The sequence below is a fragment of the Dermacentor variabilis genome, chromosome 10 (assembly GCF_050947875.1).
Source record: "Dermacentor variabilis isolate Ectoservices chromosome 10, ASM5094787v1, whole genome shotgun sequence".
Classification (NCBI taxonomy): domain Eukaryota; kingdom Metazoa; phylum Arthropoda; class Arachnida; order Ixodida; family Ixodidae; genus Dermacentor; species Dermacentor variabilis.
The window spans coordinates 54381604-54405255 of record NC_134577.1 but is presented as its reverse complement, the minus strand read 5'-3'; the positions used below and the strand labels follow the sequence as shown (position 1 = coordinate 54405255).

General features: G+C 44.9%; 1 protein-coding gene across 1 annotated transcript; it reads left to right on the top strand.

Annotated features, from left to right (window-relative positions):
• Positions 1 to 581: 581 nt before the first annotated feature.
• Positions 582 to 19871, top strand: LOC142559544 (uncharacterized). The gene is made up of 6 exons (XM_075671125.1): positions 582 to 665; positions 1014 to 1169; positions 1532 to 1686; positions 13134 to 13216; positions 16608 to 16703; positions 19608 to 19871. The coding sequence occupies exons 2-6, from the start codon at positions 1026 to 1028 to the stop codon at positions 19799 to 19801; spliced, it is 672 nt and encodes a 223-aa protein (XP_075527240.1). The 5' UTR covers positions 582 to 665; positions 1014 to 1025; the 3' UTR covers positions 19802 to 19871.
• The last annotated feature ends 3781 nt before the right edge of the window (positions 19872 to 23652 follow it).

Sequence of the window (23652 nt, the reverse complement as noted above, 5' to 3'; positions counted from 1 at the left end):
ACAATCTTTGGTCGTCAAGTTTTACGTCCACTTAAAATGCTCAGAGTAACACGACGTGCCACTCGGTCTATAAAAGAATACTGAGTGGTTCTTTTATTAGTAAACTAAAGAAATTTGTATACGTGTTTATATTCTCACAATATTTTAATGTAACCATGACTCTCTTTTCGCACTCTCAGTATCCAATGGTTTGCGTCAGTTATACCAATTCAGTTTATGAGGATGGGGGAGTTGTAGAGAGAGATGGAGAGAAGCATTTGGGCGAACTTGGAATACCTGGAAGTCGTGATTAAATAATAGTGATTAGAATGATAATATAAATGTTGTTTATCCTACCTACTGCTTCAGGCCGATGGATTCATCGCCTGCACACTCATTCTGTTGGCGAACGACCTTTGTGGTGAGAAGGAAAATGATGGATTGGACATGTCAGCACGATCGACTATAGAAACAAATAGTTTGCACCATGTAAGTGTCAAACATGACGTCGGTAGTGCTTTTGGTACTCCTTGCGTGCGAACTTTTGTTATAACATCGAAGAAAGGTTAAAGTATGCCGATAAATATCTACAAAACCGGCTGACTCTATCCAAATGAGATGAATTACTGTAGCCTCCTAAGAAAACCTAGTGAAAGACTGCCTTTGGAACATATATCTGGAACCAAGTAAGCAATAAGTAAATCAATTTTAGTTCATTGGCGCCCTGCAGCAACAGCTTTGATCTATTCGCTGAAAAGCCACCCGGTTCGAATACTTGTTTGTAGTGAGTTTTAAATTGTGTGCTCCACTAAAATTATTATCCTACGAATTGTGCTTCAAAATGACGAGCCCAATTCTGCTAATAGAGCTGGTATAATAACCTGGTGATAGGCTGGCAAAATTTTCCCTCATAAAACGCAACGTCGTGAAGTTAATTTCAACCCTCATGATAAAGCAAAAGAAGAAGCTTGTCTCATTAAATGTTGCTAAACAAAATGTGCTTACATTAGCTGCTGTCACCTTTGTGATTTCAGGCGGCAGACTTTATGATGACGCGCATTGCTTCTTGTTTGCCGTTCGCACTTATCTTCGTCTGCACCTCACGTTCTGCGAGTATCAAGAAGGACTCCTCTCCATCAGACCTGTATGAGGAAGAACAAGCAAACTTTTGCCATCAGAATGCAAGCGATGTAAGACAATTCTTCTTTCTCTTAATTGCCTGGAAGTTCAAGAAATTGACGAGCTACTGGGAAACGATAACAATCAAATAGCGATGCTTGCATAGCGATGCTTGCACATTGCTTGCTACGTTCAGCGTCGTGATAACTAGTATTCATTGCGGGTTGTAATCAATCAGTGAATATGAAACTGATATATTATGTGCCATATAAGTGTGTATATATATAGTTTTACCAATGACATCTTTTTACCCAATACGTAAGGTCTTTTTACAAGATAGGAAATATATAAATTAGAAAACGAATTCCCAAGCTTCATCTTTCTAGAATGACAACCACCATCTCTATTTCATATTTCCGCTGTATTCTTACAGGCAGTCCAGATTACCGGTAAAATTTACGTCATAAAACAGAACTTCAATTCTTCCTTGCCGCCCAAATGTGATTACGCAGAACGCGTCGCACGAATAAACGAGACATATTACATCTTTACATTGGGTGCGGTAGTTCCCAACGTGTCAAATATACTGTGAGTATATTCAGCCACATATTTTTTTAGAGCATGAACAACTGTACATTGCGGCATATTGAGGAATCTGTATACCGTTGTAGTCTTTCCACTGTAGTAGGGCGTATTTGATGTATTGGTGCTGTTTCACTATATAGACCAAAATTTTATACTGGTAAGTACGGGAGATTTCATCCACTGGCTTTTAACACATGCGCCTCCTTGTTGTGAGAAGAGCAAAATCAGTAGAGATGACGCCGAGAGATGTTTTACAAACGGCATCTCTCTACCAAACGTTACGGTTAATTTAGCGTTGCCTACATAACTGTGCAGCAGCTGATGTAGGTAAGCAATGGTTAGAAGAAACTGTCCACTAATCCAGGTCGCAAAGCACTTGCTAAGAACCTCGATGCTACGGTTGCTGGCTTCTGACTGGAGGCAAGTGCAGATGACTTATTTATACAAGTCCTTTCGCTCTTACGTCACCGCACTGGACAAACGTTCGCGGCCACACTCACCAAATCGGAGTCGCCGAACTTTCATTGATCCTCTGAACCATTATAACATTTTTTTTAAACTTAGCTGTTACAGATAGCTCACCCCGTCAGAGCAAAAGATCGAGCCAGGTTTATTTTTTGAAGACAAAGGAGCTATTTGTGGGAGGCACACCCTACGTACTCTCTCTAGTGCTCTGAGATCGCTAGCAATCGTATAGAGGTACGGATATATCTATAATTCATAGTTTCCTATTCAACAAACACCTTGAAGCTTTTACTTAGAGGAGTCATTGTGTACTGTAACAGCAGGGCCAGTAAAAAGATAGGCAGTATATTTTGCCTCAATTCTTTGGCATTCCCAATACGTCCGAATGAAAAATGAAGTTGTCACTGTGCGCTGGTGATTGCTACTAGTTTTCATTTTGTTGATAAATAAAACAAACAGGCACATCTATGTAGAAGTATTCCGCGAAAAGTTGGAGTTGAAATAGAGTGCAAGCAAATCGTAGATGCTCTAGTGGATGTCGTATGCATACGCACAAATTCGTCGCATTCTATATATAGTTCGTGGTGCTTTGCAATCAATACTCATGGAGTATGCCGCTAGTTAGAAAACAATTTTGATGTGCGCTCCCTTATTTCTGATGTGGTAACTTTGGTGCCTATTCACCGACACCTCGTCATGTACAAAAAGTCAATGTCTTTCCAGTACGCTGAGTACTTGTTGTAAGCACTGTGTACGAGTATCATGTCTGAACGAGTAGAGGAGTGCGTAGCGTGCGTTCTTGTCGAGCCCGTTGAATATATTGGAGTGTAAACAACCCTAAACTAATATATATATATATATATATATATATATATATATATATATATATATATATATATATATATATATATATATATATATATATATATATATATATATTACAAACTTCACGTATCCAGGGAAGGCGGGAGATGGAAATTCAAGACGATGAGCAAGCGGGAGCCAACTTTTCGGCACGTGGACTAGTCTTTTTCAGGAGAGAGAGAGAGGGAGACAAAAGGGGAGGAAAGACAGGGAAATTAGCCAGTGTAAGTATCGGCTGGCTACCCTGTGCTGAGGAAAGGGATAAAGGGAATAAAAGGAGAAAGCAGAAGGAAAAAAGAAACAGAAGCCCTTCAAAAAAAGAAAGGTCCACTTGTCAAAACGACGACGCCCGCTATTACCTCGTTCTCGTTTTACTAACCGTCTAAAATTAATGTATCGCTGATAAACCCGTATCGGTTTCATTTGTACCTTGGTGCTACAGTCGGGTAGATGGAAATTGTCTTTAATGATTTGTTTGCAAATCTCTTTTGACCAGTCGAGAGACGGGTTGTCCATCATAGAGGGCATGAGGAAAGCGGGGACTCCAACATGTCAAACGCCCTTGGATTGGCAACATACAAGATCCCCTGTCATAATTGCCCGCTTGGGTATTCCCTTCCAGCTTTTTGTATCTACGATTGCAAATAACAGGCTAAACTGCCTGATTGAGATTCTATATACCGAAAATATTGCCGCTTAAATAATTTTACAGGCATCTTATCATGACAAGTATGGTTGTCTCATTATGAAAAAAAAATATGTTACAGAAGAGGTAAATTGAAGGAGCAAAGACGTTTCTTGTTAATTCGAGTACGCTGTTTTACTACATTGCTAAGGAATGACAGAAAGTAATACAAACAGGCGATACAGGCAAGCGCTAACTTAGGAGACTTATTCATTTGCAAGAAGACAGGAAATATGAAGCATGAAGTCGCAGGAAGTGCCCTTGTGGCGAGGTCTTGGTTTAAAGGGACACTAAAGGCAAATACTAAGTCGACGTTGACTGTTTAAATGCTATTCCAGAAACCGCTCAATGCTTGTTTCGTGCCAAGAAAAGAGTTAGATTACGAGAAAATTGCATCTGAAGGGTCCGAATACCTTTATCGCAATTCAAATCTCCCGGCACAGCGAACAGCGAAGTGGTGACGTTGCATACGCGAACGCGGCCCTTTGCACGAGACGTTCAGTTCAGGGATCGCCAGCCGTTTGAGGGCAGGCGCGAGTAAGAGTGGGCGCGAGAGAGAAAATCAGGGGGCTTTTGCTCCCTGAATATATGACTCTGCCTAGGCACTACGGAGGAGGTTTCTTGGCTCGTGTCGTATTTGTTTGTCCCCTAGACGTGCCGGCACTGAGGAGTGGGGTCGAGTTTGTTTACGCTCGGACGCGGGCTGCTGGTGCGGTAAAATAGGTGAAGCAGCGGGCACTGACGCCTGATTTGGTGACCGCTGTGTCGGACAGACTGCCTCGCACCTGCTGCTCTTGTGCTAAGTGAGCCGTGGCGGATCATAGCTTTCTCGTGCCTTACCGCGATGTACCTTGTAAATAACATCACAGATGTTTCTGTGGGAGCAGTAGCGACCGTAGTGGAACCCGGGCGGCATATATTGAATATCTAGAAGGCAGAGCGCCTTAAAAACCGCGGTTGAACGAAATTGGCTGAAAGGCCGCCGGTGACGATGACTGACCCAGCAGCAGTGCCGCAGACGCGAGAAAGTCTTTCCGACGTACCTTCAGAGGAAACGTTTTGACTGGTGTTGCATCAGTCGCGGGGCCAGGTATAGTGCTGAACTGAGCGTCACAAGTTGGCGGCTGGACGTAAATATATATATTCAATCATGTTTTTTTTTTTTACTAATTGTAAGAACGTGTCATTATTTCGCATTATTGGCGGCGCCTCCAGGGCACCAAAGTGGCAACGGGGCCACCCCGCTTCCAGCTTGAACCACCCGCTACCGCTTGGGTGCCCTGGAGATCCTGCGCCGCCTACTTTATTATAACCTCAGGTGCTCTCCTGAGGCCTCCGTTTGCCGGTTACATGTGCCCTCCTGGAGCAGTGCTTCTAAAAAATCCAATCTATCGTCGCGACGAAAAAAACCTACCCATGATTTATACAACACCAGTCAGAACCTTGCTCCTTCAGACACAGCGATCACCAAACGGGACATCCGTGGCCACTTCCTCACCGCGCGGGCAGCCAGCGGCAGAGCGTAAACAAACTTGACCGTACTCCGCAATGACGGCATGTCTAGGACACAAACGTACAATACACGCGCTAAAAAACCTCCTCCTTAGGGCCTAGGCAGAGTCATATATTCAAGAAGCAAAAGCCCCCAGATTTTCTCTCTCACGCCCGCTCTTACTCGCGCCTGCGCACAAACAGCTGGTGATCCCTCAAATGAACGTCTCGTGCCCTTTCTGCCGTCGGTAAGTAATATGGCGCCCGAGAGACGGCGGTACGGTGTTTTGCGCAAAATGCAAATGCGTGGCCGTGGACAAACCGTGCCAAGACAGAGCGATGAATTCGCTGCTTCTGATGGTTTTGGTGTAGCGTTATAGCTTTGGTCTAAGTGTAGCAGAATTAGGTCGAGTGAGCCCGACGGTGCTCTCCCGTTGAGGCACCACGTGTGGAAAAATTGTGCGAGGGCGTTGCGAGCGAACTGGGGGCGGAGATGCGCTCCACGGCATATTCAACGTGTTTTTGCTGCAGGCGCCGAAGCTGGGGCCCCATAACAGAAAACTATTCCATTATGTTTTTATTACAATATCCTGACGTCAAATTTCCTTAACCGCCGACGCAAGCACCGGGCGGTCACCCGCAGGGTTGCCTGAACAGGCAAATCAAACGCTCTCCTCGTTCATAGGAGGTAACTTTTGTTTGATTGAAAAACGAATAACATTGCCTACACTGAGCGGCTTGTCTTATCTAATTGGTAGACAAAAGGCGAGGAGCACACTCAAGTGGAAAGGGATTCGATGGGGCCGATCCACTGCACTGAAAGTCGATAACTGGATGAAGGTGGTGGTGCCGGCGTCTGCGACTGGTACGCTTTCCCCGCACTTAGCTTGCGGCGGCTGGTCGTCAATTGTGGAGGCATGCAACGGAAGCTTAAGAAGGATGATAAAACGGATCCTCAGCAAAGAAGAGTTGGCAGAGCGAGGTCGTCAATGTGCCGAAAGTGCTCGAAAACGTTACACGGCCACGCAATAACTTTTAATAAACGCAAATAAACCCATCCTCTCTGGCGGGTGCGAGTAGCCAGTGCCTGAGCGATCGGCGGGAGCCATACTTTATTCCCATCGGAACGACGCAGCCTGCGGATATATTCAGAAGAAAGCTCAGTTTTGTTCGGTGTATTAATGATTCTTTAACGCGTGCGCGTCACTTTGACGCGGTAAGTTTTTGCGGTTGTGTGACGTCGGGTGACAGGCAGGTGAAGTGGGTGCAGCGCGAAAACATTTGACCAATATCCGAGGGCTAGTGCCGAAAAGGCATCGAACCAAATATAATGATTTTTCTTTTGTTCTGTCAAATCACGCATAATCAGTGTGTACACGTCATATAAGTGTGTACACGTCATAGAGCGACGAAGGGACAGGGCTTGAGCGAGATAACAACACACATACCTGAGCGCAAACTATCAGCTGATCACCAATCAGTTCATAGTTTGCGCTCAGGTTACGTATGTTGTTTTCTTGCTCAAGTCCTGTCTCTTCGTCGCTCTGTGCAACAGTGTTAAGTATGTACTAATGGGCTTTCCGAGAATCATGTCAACGATTTGACGCGAATATGAACCACAGTGTTAAGAGAAAGGATATTATGTATGTATACTCAGACTGAATCGGGGTCACCGGGAAGTAAACACCAATATAATCTCCATGGACGGTATGGCAATATTATTCAACGTATCAGCATGTGAAGTAGAAAAATACAAGTCTCACCGAATGCTATTTGCTATTCAGATCGTGCGTATGCGATTCCTGAATTCACTACTTCATACGATCGAATAGTCATTTCTGTTTGAATGTAACCGATAACAGCACTTTTAATTCTCGAGGGCGACTGACCGATGCAAGTGAGGACTGTACCAAACGATTATGCTTCTGGCGAGCCGCACCAGTTCCTTAGCGAATTAACGCACGGTGTTTGGTAACTTCCGCTTAACACATCCGTATAGTTGTCAGTAAATATAAAAGCCCCTTTCGGGGCAGCTTGTAAATTTGCTAAATTATTATTTTTCTTTTGCGGGGGGTGGAACGGGTGAGGGGTAATCGCACCATGTTTTCATCCCATGAAAAAAAAAACTGAATTGTGCTCCTTGTAGCACGCTTATCTCCTTCAACGAACAAAGCAAATCAGCGCATATCTCTACGTCTACTTAGGCATACCGTACGATTGACTGCTTCATTGTTGTCGTTATATGATAGCGCACCGGATATGTGAAAGCACCCGTTTATAAAGCTGCTCATTTGTGCTGACGTGTAGTTGGGAACGGCATTACATGGAGGCTTAAAATATAAGTTAACCGTAATTTCTTTTTCTGAGAAATCAGACTAGAAAATAATTTTATTTTGTTTAAACCCCTAGAAAAGAGCCGAGGGTGACAGCTACCTTATTTTTTAATAAAACAATTTTGAGGTATTACGTGTTAAGACAACAATATATCATTATGAGGTACCCGCGGCGTTCGAGTGTTCACCGCCTAGTGTTATTTAACATGTACCTAAATATATTTACACGAGTGTTTTTCCATTTCGTCCCAATCGGATTCCGCGGCCTGCATTGAACTCGTGAGCTCGAATTTAGAAGCCCAATTCCGCAGCCGCCATTGCCACTATTTAAACTGCCACGCATCAATTACTCAGCATTCTGTTACCTGAGGAAGACGCAAACATGAACGAAATGTTGCAGTGGCTTTTTTTTCTCAGTATACTCCACGTAAATCTGAGAACAGGGCAACGGTGCGCTGGATGACGCAGGTATGTTTTATTTGTTAAAGCCTCAAGCAGGAGGTAGCTTACAGTCGCACACGCTATTTTTGGTCAAGTGTCGTAGACTGTTCAGTCATCACATGGAAGTGGAATTGTCTGCTACTTGCACTGTGTGCGTGTTTCGCGAGTCAGCAATTCCAGCGCAGCGCTACACGATAACGGAACTATAGTTATACTGAAGCGCGAAAGCGCGGACAGCGCAGGATCGAGCAAAAACAGACCCTTCTGTCTGCCGGTGTCGTTGTCAAGAGTAATACCAGTGGCCACTTTTTCTAAAAATGGAATAGAACTGGACAAAGAGCGCTTTCGTTCGTCTTATAATGCAATGCAATGATGTTCACATAATGAATGGATGAGTAATAACAACAGAATTTAACTGAGGAGTGCCTTAGTCATCGGGCAAGCACTTGAATGTCCCTGGGAGTCTCTAAGCGTGTCCTGTATTTACCTCAGTCTCTCGATTACTAAAGCTCTGTTCAGGATAATATTGAAGCCTTAGAGATTCTCGAGCAGTAAACTATCACTTTATCCTGACTGACTACTTGCTTTTGGCGTCTCTTTAAAACCTATATGATATCAGCCCTGAGGAACATCAGCTTTTATCCAATAACCTATCCAATAGTAAGCTGACGCATCATGTGCCTGGCCTATCAATCATTTCGGCCAATGCAATTTTTTATTAACCGGCCTTAATTTTCCGAAATTGCGTCTGCTTAAAATTGCAGCTGATATGCACACTGGCTGCATTGAGTATAGCAAGAATATTTCCCTTCGGTTTTCGCTGGTGATTGAAGGAGCCTCCGCAGGCAATTACTTAAGCGTCTAGCGTACGGGCTGATGTATTATTTGCAGAAACTCAAAGAGATCTGATGGACAACTTGTCCAAAACATAGCTTTCAAATCAAATTAAAATGAGTATTGTTACCCAGACTTTAACAAATGCTAAGCCGTAATGCCACCTAGATTTAATGTATAGTTCAACGCCAATCGCCTGCTTTCACGAATGCAAAGTGCCCCATATATTCACACTTTTCTGTTGCTGAAAGTTTGCTTCAACAGCGAACTCTTCACCGTGAAGCACCCACTGACGGGATACATAAACTAGGAGCAATTCCAAACAGTCACACTGTATTACATAGTTTTAAAAGTATGAGTCTCACCCAGTTGATGTAGTGTTTCTGCCGCTGACAAGCATGTCGCTTGGAAAAATAGAAGCATATGGAGAAAATATTGAAAAGTGTTGTCCTAAGAATCTAGGCATGTCGATTGTGTCGTGCCCTCAGTATATAAAATTCCTTTAAGCTCCATCCAATAGTACATCGGGCGGTCCACTACATGCCTGAATGATCGTATTAGGGAGTGAACAGTAGCGTGCAAAAATCCATGGTCATGTTCTTGCTACGCTGTTTGCAGCATGTGCGGGTCACAGCCGAAATTGCTAGTAGCTGATGTAATTTCAATTAAAAAAGAGAGGCTAGTAGGAAACAATCTTTAGGCAACAAATTATTCATGGGATGTGAAGACGACGCGTCACCTCATAATTCGTTGGATAAACTTATTGGGAAGAGAGAGAGAGAGAGAGAGAGAAAATAATGCAGAGAAAGGCAGGAAGGTTAACCACAGGTAGTTCCGGTTGGCTATCCTGCGCAGGCGGAAGGGCTAAGGGGGATAAAAAAAGAAACTGAGTGGAAGGGGGAGATAGAAAGAAAGAGAGACAAGCACGAAGAAAGCGCGTACACTACAGAGCGGTAGGGGGCGGCATTCTTAGAGTCTGTCGTGAAGCCCCGTAGACCGCAGGAATCTTAAGAACGCGAGTAAGGCCTTCAACCCGGATGTTCTTCCGGAGCATTGGCCTAAAGTTTTTAGTTATGATAGTGGACGATTGTCCAACTGGTTCAGTATTCTGCACATCACTTGTCTCTGAGCACTGTATCGCGGGCAGACACAGATAATATGTGCGAGCTTCTCGTCGATGTTGCATGAGTCGCACGTGGGGCTGTTGGCCATTTCAATGAGGAAAGCATATGAGTTCGTAAAGGCAACGCCTAGCCACAGACGGGAGAGCATGGTCTGTTCACGTCGTGGTAACCCAGGCGGGAGGTGCATCCGTATGTCCGGAGACATCGAACGCAACCGACACATGGTGAAAACATTTGAGTCCCACAGGGGCAAAGTACAATCGCGGGACAATCACGTTGACCACTTTCGTGTGCAGATCGGGCGGCTTCGTCAGCGTGGTCATTCCCGCTGATGTTACAAGGTCCTGGAAGCCGCTGAAATATCATGTTGTGTCCCTTGTCATGGATTTGATGATATATGTGCCGAATTTCTGAGGGCAGTTGTTCATTGGGTCCGTGGCGCATTGGGCTTCGTATGCACTGAAGGGCTGCCTTGGAGTCACTAAAGACTGTCCATTGTTGCGGTGGCTTCTGCTTAATGAAATTAAGTGCACCACGGAACGCCGCGAGTTCTGCACCTGTGGATGTGGCCACACATAAAGTTCTTAATTTGATTTCCTCAGATTTTGCCGGCATGACGACTGTAGCAGCAGAGCTGTTGAGTTTTACTGAACCATATACATATATATATATATATATATATATATATATATATATATATATATATATATATATATATATATATATATATATATATATATATATACCGTATGAACGCGTGTAAGGGCCGCACCCGTGTATGGGCCGCACCCCCAACTTCCCGAAGCAAATATTTAAAAAAAAAATATCCGTGTAAGGGCCGCACCCCGAACTTTCCACGACCCACGTGTGATTAGCCTTCAAAATGCGCGCGCACGGAAGCTTCCAGATGCCGCCCACGGATGGCGCCGATGTCGCGGGTCATCATCATCATCATATTTTCTTTCTGCCGCGAGCTTCCGCAATCCATATCGTCATCGGTATCATCAGCCCTGGCCACCATGCTGGCCACCCCGGCTTTGTTTTGCGACTGTCGAAGGCACGCGAGTTGTAGCAGCGTTGTTGGCGTGGGCGCACGCTGTTGTTGCGGCTCTCGTGTGTGCTCTGCTTTATTTTTCACGAATTGCCATCGAGCGTTGCCATTCTAGCACGATGGGCAAACATATCAATAGCTACACGGCAGGCTTTAAATTGAAGGTAGTGGAGTTTGCCCTCGACCATGGCAAGCGTGCGGCGGGTAGAAAATTTAACGTGCACGAGAAGTGCGTCCGAAGGTGGTGCAACCAGAAGGATGCGTTGAAGACCACCAGCTCCAAAAGGCGTGCTTTTCGAGGCAAGCCATGCAAATATCCTGAGCTCGAAGAAGAGCTGTTCCGCTACGCAATGGAAGTGCGGAACAATGGATATGCGCTGACGACGGACATGCTGCGCGTGAAGACGCAAGCTTTGGCGCGTGCGAGAAGCATACCCCGCGAGGAGTTCAAAGGTAGCGTCGGCTGGTTGCGGAGATTTTTAAAGAGGAAGGGCCTATCCTTTCGGCGAAGGACCACGCTGTGCCAGAGGCTGCCCCCCGACTACACCGACAAGGTGCTGAACTTTCAAAGGTACGTGATCGGGATGCGCCATGAGCACAACTACATGTTGTCGGAAATAGCAAACGCCGACCAGACCCCCGTGTGGTTCGACTGTCCTGAGAACTGCACAGTTGAGCTTAAAGGAAAGAAGAGCGTTTCTGTGCGGACAACTGGCGCGGAGCGCCAACGGTGCACAGTTATGCTGTGCGTCCCTGCAGACGGGCGGAAGCTGCCCCCGTATGTGATTTTGAAAAGGAAGAGGATTCCGAATGAGGCTTTCCCCAAGGGAATTGTAGTTCGAGCCCAAGAAAAGGGCTGGATGGATGATGAGCTCGTCCTCGATTGGATCAAGAGCGTTTGGCAGAATCGCCCAGGCGCGATGTTGGCCAAACGATCGCTGCTCGTCTTGGATAGCTTCCGCGGTCATTTGACGGATAGAGTCAAAAAACAACTGGGCAGTATCCGCACAGACATGGCCGTTATTCCGGGCGGCCTCACCGGCGTGCTGCAACCACTGGACGTGAGCATTAACCGGCCTTTTAAGGTTGAGTTCCGGAGGCAATACTCGGAATGGATTGCAAACGGCGATCACGATGAGACTCCGACCGGGCGGCTCAAGAGGGCACCGCTCGCGACTGTGCTGGGCTGGATTTTGACCGCGTGGAATTCGGTGTCTACGGACATTGTATCCCGCAGCTTCAAAGTGACCGGGATTTCCAACGATTTGGACGGAACTGAAGACGACGACTTGTGGGGTGATGAGCCAGAAGAATGCAGCACCAGCTCGGAGTCTGAGGACTCCGCGAGTGATGATGACTGATTGTAAATAGTGATGATTGATGAGGATTATTGTAAATAAACGCGCATTCACTTATTGGTCTGTTTTTACTTGAAAAAAAAATTTTTTTTTCGTATGTCGCGTGTATGGGCCGCACCCCGAAAATAGGCCCTCGAATTTGTAAAAAAAAGTGCGGCCCTTACACGCGTTTATACGGTATATATATATATATATATACACATGTTGCCGGAATCTGTGCACGTTGTGAATGTGCTCCAAAGTTGCTTGTTTCAAAGCTTGCAATGGCTCTCCATCTTTCTTTCTGATTCCTGGAATTTTCAATTGCACCTGCGGCCGGTGCAGACACCACAATGGATCTGACAATCGTGTAGCGGGCGTAAATTCTGATAGCAAGCAGGACTGATGTCTTACAATAGTTTTGACAAAAGTTGAAAGTGGCCTTTTTGCTGGCAAGCAAGCAAGATGGGAGGAGGGAATCCGAGTCAGGTGTCGGATGTGTGCTCTCAGGACATCTGTATCAATGTAGGGAAAATTTAAGTATCATAGACGCAAGTTTAGATACGCTAGAAAGCCATGGTTGCCTGAAGTTTGCACTACCAGTGCAATCAAGCAGATATATTCGTCAGTCCTGTTTCCGATGAACATGTGGTAAAGGTTGGTGGCTCGCTCTCTCCCCTACTCTTTATTCCCCGCCTCCGTGCGCGGCTTGAATTTGCGTTGTTTCTGTTTCACCAATACGCAGCCACGTAGAGGACTCTTACCTTTTCTCACTTTTGTATTATTTTCATGAGATGTTTGCTCATTATGATTTCTCGTATTCAGCGTGAAGTTCAATACCTCGTTTGTCCTTTCGAAAACGGGAAACCACGATGAATACAACGCCATGACATATATCTATGCAACGAGTAAGTAAGCTTCCACGCTCCCTGTCTTGTTCTCTCAAGCATATATTTTGTGAAGGAAGCAAAATGCTCTCCATCGGTTGGTGTCACAAGTAACTTCATTAGTATCCCTAAACAAGCAGATAAGTGGCTACATCAATGGTTTTATTTGCGCCTTCTTTGCGGTATATTATTGAAGTCACAATGACTGTGGTCCATACGTGTTATAAGTTCGGGAGTGTTTTTCGTCGCCTAAAAAAGAGCTAATTTATGCATCAATTACCAAGCAAATACCAAAGCAAGTGCCAGTTTTTAAGCGGCACTCGCTCCGCCTCCTCGTGTAGTATACAACAGAAAATCGAAGCCTCTAGTAATCTCCAGCTAATGATCTTTCGCACGCGCACCAGACGCGTTCATTTTGCAATTCATCGGTAACCTTATGCGTCAAAGCAATAAGAATGAATGTTGTAAAGACCGGGCCTTGCTTATATTTAAGTGTGAAATACGTCGCACTTTCGCCCGAAAGGCGAAGCACCGATTGCGATAGCAAATTAGTAGACAGCTATACCAAGTAAGGATGGTAGTTTTGTAGGCCGTATAAAATTGGATGGCGAGAGAGAAGGACGATCATATAATTGAAGAAAGAGAAATCTACATATATATTAAAAGGCAACTCCAGTGGTTTTTCAGGCGAGGTGCCTATATTAGGTAATTGTTTCGCTCCTTAATAGATAGAGCAGCACATTGGCCGACTAACTGAATTAACAAGCATCGTGTCAGTGCGCACAAGCAAACATGAACACACCACACTTGATGAGCGCGGACATTCGCTGTCAAAACGCTGGTGTGAGCGAGCGTGGCAGCAGCAGCGAGCGAAGTGCCCTTCGCGCTGTCTATCGCTTCAACGCAAAAGCGAACAGAACACAATGCGCTTGAAGCTATGAGCAGTCTGCAGATCCCTTTCAAGTACGACGTGTGGGACCACACGCGGCTGTGCAAAGTATGCACTTGTCGGCGGAGTCGAAGTCGCCCCCCCCCCCGCACCTTCCCTCGCTGCCTTCCCGCTTTTCTACCTATCCCGTGCGAGATTGAGCCCCGATTGTCAGCTCGCCTTGGTTCCGGTCGCGGAATGCGCAGTTGCTGCCAGAGCGCAACGCCATCCCCACCCCTTCGTCCCTTACCTCCATGGCCTTTCGCGCGACGGAAGCCGGCGCATTTGCTCTTGGCTTTCCTTCTTCGCGCGCGCCGGTTTAAGCAGCGATCGACAGCTTCCCTCGCGTGCTTTCACTCGCACATACAGCATACGACGCGTGGCGACGGTATTTAGGCTCTTGGACATTATACGGAACATCACGGCGACGTTGATGACAGAGATGCTCCTGCCGTGTCCATATACTTACGTTCGCAATAAAAATTACGGCGCTTCTTGTGGCCTTACAATAGCGCCCCTACACTCGGCATTTGATATCGTTCACTGCGAATTCCAAATTGTGTCTGCGACTCCCACACGAGCTTCATCTACCATGGCCAGCTCTGACCAGACCCCTCAGTCCTCTCAAACTTACGCAAAATGCAGGATAATTTCAGAGTAGCTGTGCGTTAAAAACACCTTGAGTTTCTACTGGGAAAATCCCCTAAATTCATCACAACCTACGGTCCGAGGGTTAGGTAATCTTTAGAAGCTAACATTAGCCAATTTTTGTTGAGATATCAGATGCAGAGCAAGCATGCGATGCATTCCTTTTTCAGTAAAAATTTCTATTCGCTCGAAGAGTTATACAAAAAGCATTGAAAAAGTCACGCAGAGCGTTCAGAGCGTGTCTAAATAGATGATGCCAAAGTGTGGAAGATATAGTTATTAAGAAAGCTTGTATAAACTCATTTCTTATAGATGTGCCATGATGACCTTTTTAAATTTAAAGCTCACAGTAATAAAGTTGCCCTATTTCTTCGCCACATGACAAAGCTCACACGGGTAAAGTATCTGATGAGAATGTTTTTAAACAAAGTGGTTGTGCGTGGTAATAAACTAACCATACAAAATATCGCTCAGTTGAGCGAAGAGTACTAGTATACCTCGTTGTATATTCGCTACTGTTCATCCGTATCCTCCGCCGGTACAAGCTTTACCATTCGCCATAGGAAAAAGCAAGCAACCAAATCAAGATGATGGTCTTCACTGCAATCATGTCATCCCTACCAAACAACATAATAGTCAGTCCCCCTATACGGGGCCTGTCTCATATGCTCAGGCGTACATGCATTCGTCCATTACACTAATGCATCCATTGGCACCTGAATATCACTCAGCAACGTAGATTGTGGTCCACTCTGGGGACCCTTATTAGTCTTTAAACCCATCATCTTGTGCGTCCATGTAGTAATGTTTCTAAATATATGATCAGAGAAAGTCAGTATCTTATGCTTATGGTTCAATTACATGTTCATAATTGTAATTTACAAAGAGAAGTATAACCTTATTCTAATGGCTTTATTATATCAATATGTACTTATGAGTATACAGGGGATCCTTGCTATCATGCACCGCTATTTAAAGATATGCAAATGCCGTGTACCTGGACAGAAACAAGGTAATGTTGTTTGCCGTCGCGTGGAGATACTACTCAGATTATATTGTACAATCTGCCTAATTCCATAATTAGCGTTATTTTTTTAATCGGCTTCTCAAATATTTTATTTAAATGAAAAGTGTCACTGAGAAAATAATAGAGCAACATGAGAAACTTCCTAACAAAGCTTTCTGTTGCTCAATACGTGCTACATATGCTGCATACAATGCGTGCTGCGCGAATAAACGCAAAATTGCCGCGTGACTAGCCGCTCGAAGCACATTGTGTCTTCGCGGGCTTCTTTCATGCTCGGAAAATACTTTTCTGCAGCATGTATTGACCAACAGAAAGCTGTATCGGCAGTTTCTCATGTTGCTCTACAATTTTCTCATTTACACTTTTCCTCTCGTAATAATATTTGAAAAATCGAATAAACAATTAACACTAATGGTTTAATTAGGCCGAATGCAAAAAATAATCTTAGTATCAGCAAGCGACGCTAAACTACATTACCTTGGTTCTGACCAGCTACGTAGCATTTGCATATTTTTAAATCCTCGTGCATGAGAGTTGGGACACTCTGTGTATAATTAATGCAGGAAGGCGGGGGAGCTATATATTGTGCTCTGACCACAAAAACGTAATTGTGTTGTGCATACATAAAAGATACAGATCGAAAGAAAATCTTACCTGCACATTCGTATTGCTATCCAGATAAAATGTACCGTAGGAGATGCATATATGCGCTAAGAGGGCGTTTTGGATAGAGCTGTGCATTTTGCCTTGGGTAGCAGCATTGTCTGTCTATAGCAATCGCGCTAATGGTGTGCTTGAAACATTCTCAGGTCAACAGCCAAAACTCAGAAAGCTTATGTACTTGTCTCCTAATAATAATTGTATGATATTCGTCGACGACAGAAACTCCACAGAAGAAACAGCACGTAAGTGAACCGACCCTTATGGAGTAACATTTGGTGACGATATAACGTACAAGTGTACGTATTCAATAAATTAAGGGAGCACAACCTGGAACACGGACGAAGAAAGAGGACGGCACAAGCACTCGTCCCGTCCTGTTTCTACGTACGTGTTCCAATTTGCGCACTTCTATATTTGCTCAAAATGTACCAACAAGTCTAGCTACCGATACTGCTAAGTGTATACTTATCTTCACCAAAAAAGGCAATGAGAATTATTGTATGTAAGGTAAGGCGGGGCAAATTCAGACAAGAATTTTCAATTTTGGGCTGACTTATGGTTATAATGATACCATCGAAAAAGCAAAATGGGACCTTTTCTTTGGCCCTTGCGTTTTTGGTGTAAAGACATTGCTGCAACAGAGTTGTTTTGCTGAGTATAAAAAGATGTAGTTTCTCCACCGCCGCAAAGTATCCATTGCAATAAAAGATTACTAGGCAGCTAGACGAAGTAAGTAGCAGCTTTCTTAGTGGTAAAAACTTGTGAAACCTTCGGTAACTAACCAAAATTACATGCATGGCATCACGCTCATACAAGCATAGATGGACTCATCTCACTGGATGGCCACAGACACTCGCTGTCAGAACGCTGGCGTGAGGAAAGCAGCAGCAGCAAGCGATTCGTCTTTGATGCTGCCTCTCGCTGCTGTGCAAACGCAGCAACAATAACACAGCACACACGAACCCATCAGCCGTCAATGCGCCTATACTGTTTACCCGAATGTATACTCGTACGCAGCGTTGCCGCTGCTGACAGCCGCCATTCGCTGGAAGCCGGTAATTAGGCCTGGCTAGTACGCACTGACATGGCTCGGTGGCTATCGCTTCCAAGTGCAACGGCTTTTGGGATCCCCTCGCTGTTTGTAATAAAGTGCCTATATTCGACCGCATAATTCGAAATCGGCAAAATTATATCGCTCCTCAGTAAAAAAAAAATATCATTTCCCCGACGCTGGTCGTAGCGATAGGCAAACGCGATGGACAGGCGAGATGTTTCGCGCAGACAATTGCAGCTGCAGATGTGCGGACCACTTGCCAGTCGAATTTATGCTACTGATTTACTATTGTGCGCCACCTTTCCTACCAGGCATCTTTCATAGTCAGCCTATTCAACTAATCATTTCGTGTCAGAAATAAATTGTAGGAAGTTCTTGCACCACCTGTGAATGGCGAAAGAGGCAACTGCCAAGACTATAGTATGAACGTACTGGCGACGAACCAGTTCACCGGTCCCGCCCCACCTTGTCTGCAATAGCCATTGTCAAGTGCCACGGAGAATACCCGCACCATAATTGGCGGCGGTTGTCCGACTGACGCTGCATGCGTTTGAAACCTTTTAGGAGGCTGTCGGGCGCGGTTGTTGGTGCACGACTGATTGCGTACGAAATCGCACGCAATCAGTCACGTGTGATTGCGTAGCGCTCGTGCCCGTGTGCTTCGTGTCTCGTTGATCTCGTGTCTTTGTTAAGATTGTGACAACTGCCACTATCGCACAATGTGTATAGCGCTCCATCCTTGGTCAAGTACGTCGCGTGACGGCGGTCTACGCAATCACGCGGTAGCGTGAACGCATAGTTGGATAGTGCGGATAAAATCGATAATGTGAAGATCCACCCTATGTGAATGTGCGGCATCTGTGTCAAGGAATTGATGCACACACACACTAATCTATGAATAAGTCCCTTGCCCCAGTGGCACACAATTCTCATGCCGGAATGCATGCTGCACAACACTAACATATACATCCGTGTTACCGCGAAGCGAAACGAACCAGCACTCGGAGAATAATATGAACAGTATCTTGCGAGGCATTTGGAAATGCAGGGGGATAATTTTTAATTTTTATATAATTTGTAGAAGCAGCCTGTGTCAGTAAGCATATTTATTGTCCGGGTGCCAAATTATTGTTTATTATTATTATTAAGTATTACTAGATATTTACGAGCCCGCGAAATCGACACGCATAATAAAGCAATTCACAACAGTTCACTAAGTCATCTTTTTTTGTTAAATATATTAAGCCTGATAATGCAATTTACGAATTCTAGCCGGTGAACTTGCAAGACGTATCCACTTGAAATTAATATCCCGGATGAAACCAGTTTCAAGATGTGATTTCCCAAAATGTGGAACGAAATAATACATCGGCGTTCCAATTACTTTTGTGCTTCAATGCATAAAAGAGAGTTTTGTTCAAAAAGCGAGTAGAATAACAGTGCATTTTTAGCGCAAGTTTTACGGCGTATATCTTCAAACTGGCGCCATTGTGGAATTTAGTTCCAAGTGCCTAGGGCTTGCCAACTCACTGGCTACAATTTGTAAATTGCAATAGTTGGCGTAAACTAATTCAAGAGATAATAAGTAGAACTTTTGTTAATTAGTTTAATATGTGTTTCGAGTTTCGTGCAAGTAATGTCCGCTTCTCCGAATAATCCAGTTCAAGGACTACAATAATGTTATCTGCCACAGGCTCTGTTTAAAAATTCCTTACAATTTATATACGATCGCCCCGTAATATTGTATGCATCATAAGACTGTTGGCACAGAATATATTGAAATTTTTATGAAAGCTTCTGTTCGCGTTGCTTGAAAGAACTGCACTTGATCAGCCCTCCTTTTTAAAGACTCGTTTCCCACCTACCACGTACATGTTTGAGTGATTCGCTTAACGAAGGTATCTTAGAACTTTAGCAGTGCATCTGTTAATAAGTGCATAAGTAAGGCAAACTCATTTCTGTTCTCTGCTGAAGTACGTGTTCAAGCTCAAGTGAACGGTGACACTCGCCAGAAAACAAAGCAATCTTTTTTAGTCTTTAGATATGAAAAGTTTGTTGCATTTCAGAGTTCCTTTCATGGTTCCAATTTCAGGTTGTCAGCTCCTTATGCCAGCAGCGTTTGCAAACGGGACAATCCCTGGAGATTGCGACACAGTCTACAACAGCAACTGTCGTGGGGGCGTAGAACTGAAAGTGTACGAGCCGTCGTGTCAAGGTCTACGCGAAATACCGCTGGCTGTGTTGAAGCCACCGATGACAACTACGCCTCCTCCAAAGCAGTGTTGATTTATGGGAAAAAGAAGAGCGAGTTGAGCGACGTCTTTACTACGCGAACTCTGTGACAAGAATAAAGACTCGTTACAACAAAATCATTCATTTCTTGCTCACGAGGCTTAGCAGTTTACTGCACATCGGAAGATAAAAGCTTATAACGCGAACAATTACCAAGATTCACTTCATTAGTCATCATCAGTCTAAACTAGTTTAGTGCTTCTCTTTAGTCTCTCTTTACGGCAACACGTGAAGATGCCATCCTGGGTAACGTGGTACGTTCCACTCATAATATGCCGCTCTACAGTTACGCAAAGGATTATTTATATATCTGCGACGGTGGCCGAAATCAAACCCAAGTAACACGTGTCCCTCAAGAACAGCAACCAACGCTTCAGCATGCTCCGCCACAAAAAAAAAAGGGGTATGTTCCGCTCTTGAATGAATGTCTGGCCAACTTGGGTCACTGAGTATGTGCCAGTGAGAGAGCACCATGCGAGCGAACAATTCTCAGCATTCGCAAGCACCGGTGCGCCACGCTTCTTGTCTCGGAGGCCACGCGCAGGCTTGACTGCACAAGCGCTAGATGGCGTCGAGTGTTCTTTAGAGAACTGCAGAAGAGAAGTCCGCCTGTAGAACACGCCTCATAAATATGGTGATTCACTTCTCCAGCGTGGTAACGAAGGAGGAGAAAAGAAGACTATGAGGTTAGGGTGAAGAATATAGCAATAAATGGGTTCTGCCTGAAGTGTCCCAGTGGGATGTTTACATTGGTGCACACGAAAAGAGGAACCTGCCGAGAAGAAAAACAGGAACTTCACATCCAACGAGGGCTGAAGAACTAGTGACGAAGAACCGGTCCAGCTGTCGGAGAAGCGCCATTACCAGAAGCTCCAGCAGTCCCGGAGAACCAAGACAAGTACCACCACCGGCACGCTGCCTAGAAGCGTACTCGAGTGTCACGTAACCACGCAAGCAAACACATGCCATGAACACAGACTAATACCTCATTCCCCCCTTAGAAGGAGGCCCTGTAGAAGGTAGGAATTAGCTTCACATGCGTTGATCTCCTCGGAACCGGGGCATGCTGTAGCACCAGTGCCACCTGAGCTGCGTTTTCCTTCGAGTCAAAGTCTATTTCCCTCGCCCAGATCTACAATGCTTCATTCCTCCTGCACATCCCATCGGTGTTTCTTTACATGATTCAGGTCTACAAGTGTTTGTGCCACAGTATGCACGAGCCATGATCGCCGATCCAAAGGCTTCAAAGGAATACACGGGCGTCAGTGAGGTACCTTTTCGAATTGCCTTACCAAGATACCTTCATCTGGCTGGAATCTTCTGCCCTTGTGCAGCCGTTCGTTTTCGGCGCCTGTTTCATCTGTCCGTACGAAGAAATCAATGAGCGCCGGTAGTTCACGGCCATACGTAGCTCTAGCTGGTGCCGAAATATTAATCGTGAAACTCGAAGGTTAAGGTATCCTGATTTGTCCTGCGCCAGTGCTTTCTTCAGTTCACCAACATATCTTTTGGCTTGACCACTCGTTGCGCGGGTACATGGTGCAGATATGATGATTTGGATTCCGTTGTTCCTTTAGCAATATTGGATTGGCGCAGAAATAAATGAATTCCCATTATCTGTCACTACCTCGCGAGGTATGCCAAATGGCGTAAAAAGTGATCGCTGCTCACAAATCACCGCTGCTGAGGTCGGTTGGTCTACTTTTGTCACCGCAGACCATTTCGTAAAGCCATCTAACCCTACCAAGAAGGTTCTTCTGCAGCTCCCGAAAAATCAACATGCACAGTGTGCCACAGGATTGATAGCTGGGTTCATTGAAGAGTCGGAGCCTAGGCTGGATCTCCCTGTGCTCGCTGACAGGTTGAATAACATGCCACGGTCTTCTCTACGCCCGCATCGAGACCCGCTCACAACACGTAGCTACGCGCCCTGGCTTTCATTGGAACTGTTTCTTGATGGCCTGCATGAACAAGAGCCATTGTTGCTATGTGTGCGTCTATTGGTACAACAACCCTAGAGCCCCAGATAAACACGCCCGCGGTTAACGGCGAGCTGAGTGGCTATTCTTCTGTACGGGACAAAGTCTTCTCCTTTAAGCTGGTTCAGAGTGTCTTGTTGAACAGCAGTGTACTCTCTAGAAAACTTCGTCATTTTCAATCAAGGTGCCTAACCGCTCCGTAAGTAAGAAATGCGGTTGTAAGAGCCTCGATTAAGAATATGTCATCAGCGGAATGTGGTTCTTCAATGTACGCTGGCAATAGTAGCCAGCTGAGTGCATACATATCCTGACACCGTTTCCGTTACCGATATTGCTTCTTATAATCGTACGCTGCAAGTCTGAGACATCACCGCGTCATGCGCGAAGACAGCATTTGAGACACTGGTTTCTGAGTACGAAGTATTCCTAGCGAGGGCTGGTGGTCAGTAAGCAATGGGACTTTCCGTACTGCGATATACTTGTAAAATTTAGTAGCTGCAAACAATGTGCCACTCCTTCACGATCTAACTGGGCGTAATTGCGTTCCGCGGCAACAAGCTTGTTGTGGTGAAAGCAATTGGTGCCTCCCTACGGAGACAGTCCACCTGAGCTAGCATTGCTCCGACACGGCATCACAAGAGATGAGTAGAGGCTTGGACTCAGCATAGTGAGAAAGAAAAGTTCACTTCAGTAAGAGTTGCATCACTTCACCAAAAAGCTCCTCAGTATCTTGGCTCCCACCCCATGGAACGTTCTTCTCTACCAAACCGTATACAGCGGGAATGCTACCGTTGCTCTTCCTTCTAAATCACAATCATAGGTGGCGATCTCCAAAAATGACTGGTCTGTATGTTTACTTGTAGGAGCGGGCACATCCATGGTGGCCTTCGTGTTGTCTGCATGTTTCGCATACAGACATGGAGCGCTTTTTGTACCAGGCAAGACGTAATCGGAGCTAAATTTATCCTTTCACTCGGCGTTCAAATAGGCATAGCTCGGCAGTACGTCTGTAGATTCGAGCGGGAACTGTGCTGTTTGAGAGAGCTATGTAGTTGTAGAACCATAGTAGTTCTAACTCACCAACCGCAAAGCTGGGATATAGAACTATCCAAGCTTAACAGAACTTCACACATAAATACTCCGGAAAGTGGATGGGAAGACGGCTCCGGCGGTAGCTCAATTGGTAGAGCATCGCACGCGTAATGCGAAGACTTGGGATCGTTCCCCACCTGCGGCAAGTTGTTTTTTCATCCACTTTCAATTCCATTACTTATAATTTCTTTATTTCAATTAGTAAGTGCAAGTAATTTCTCGTGTGTTGTCCTTGGTGTCTCTGTTTGTGGGCTTCTCATGACATGAATAGTAAAAATCGGGCCCCTCGGTTAAACCACCTTTCTTCTCGTGCATATGTGTGTGTGTGTATGTATGTATGTATGTATGTATGTATGTATGTATGTATGTATGTATGTATGTATGTATGTATGTATGTATGTGGCAAGGAGAGGCCCGAAAGTACTACCTTGGGGAAGGTACTATAATAACCGGAGAGGACATGAATCGGTGGGCCAAGATTTAATGTAATGAGCAGCTGAACCAGGATTTGATTATATGTATTGCATGCGCCCGTACAAATTATTGCGATAACTTTCGTAAGTGGGTTCCCGATTGCATCTAAAGCTTTTTGAGAAATCAGCGTAAATACCTAATGTGAATAATATATATTTCAAAATTGTAACTGCGTATTATGCAGGGAGTCCCAACTAAACTTAGCCAAGGTTTAAAACTATTTCAAAGCACTTTCGGGGGACGATAAAAAAACGTATGTTGTTGGCTACTGTATGGAGCACGTGAAACAATTTTTTGGAT

Bases quoted from the DNA above. Each gene is read 5' to 3' on its own strand.
- LOC142559544 (XM_075671125.1), top strand. From the start codon at position 1,026: ATGATGACGCGCATTGCTTCTTGTTTGCCGTTCGCACTTATCTTCGTC. The intron at 1,687-13,133 runs GTGAGTATATTC...TCTCGTATTCAG, and splicing joins CCCAACGTGTCAAATATACT to CGTGAAGTTCAATACCTCGT. The intron at 16,704-19,607 runs GTAAGTGAACCG...TTCCAATTTCAG, and splicing joins CTCCACAGAAGAAACAGCAC to GTTGTCAGCTCCTTATGCCA.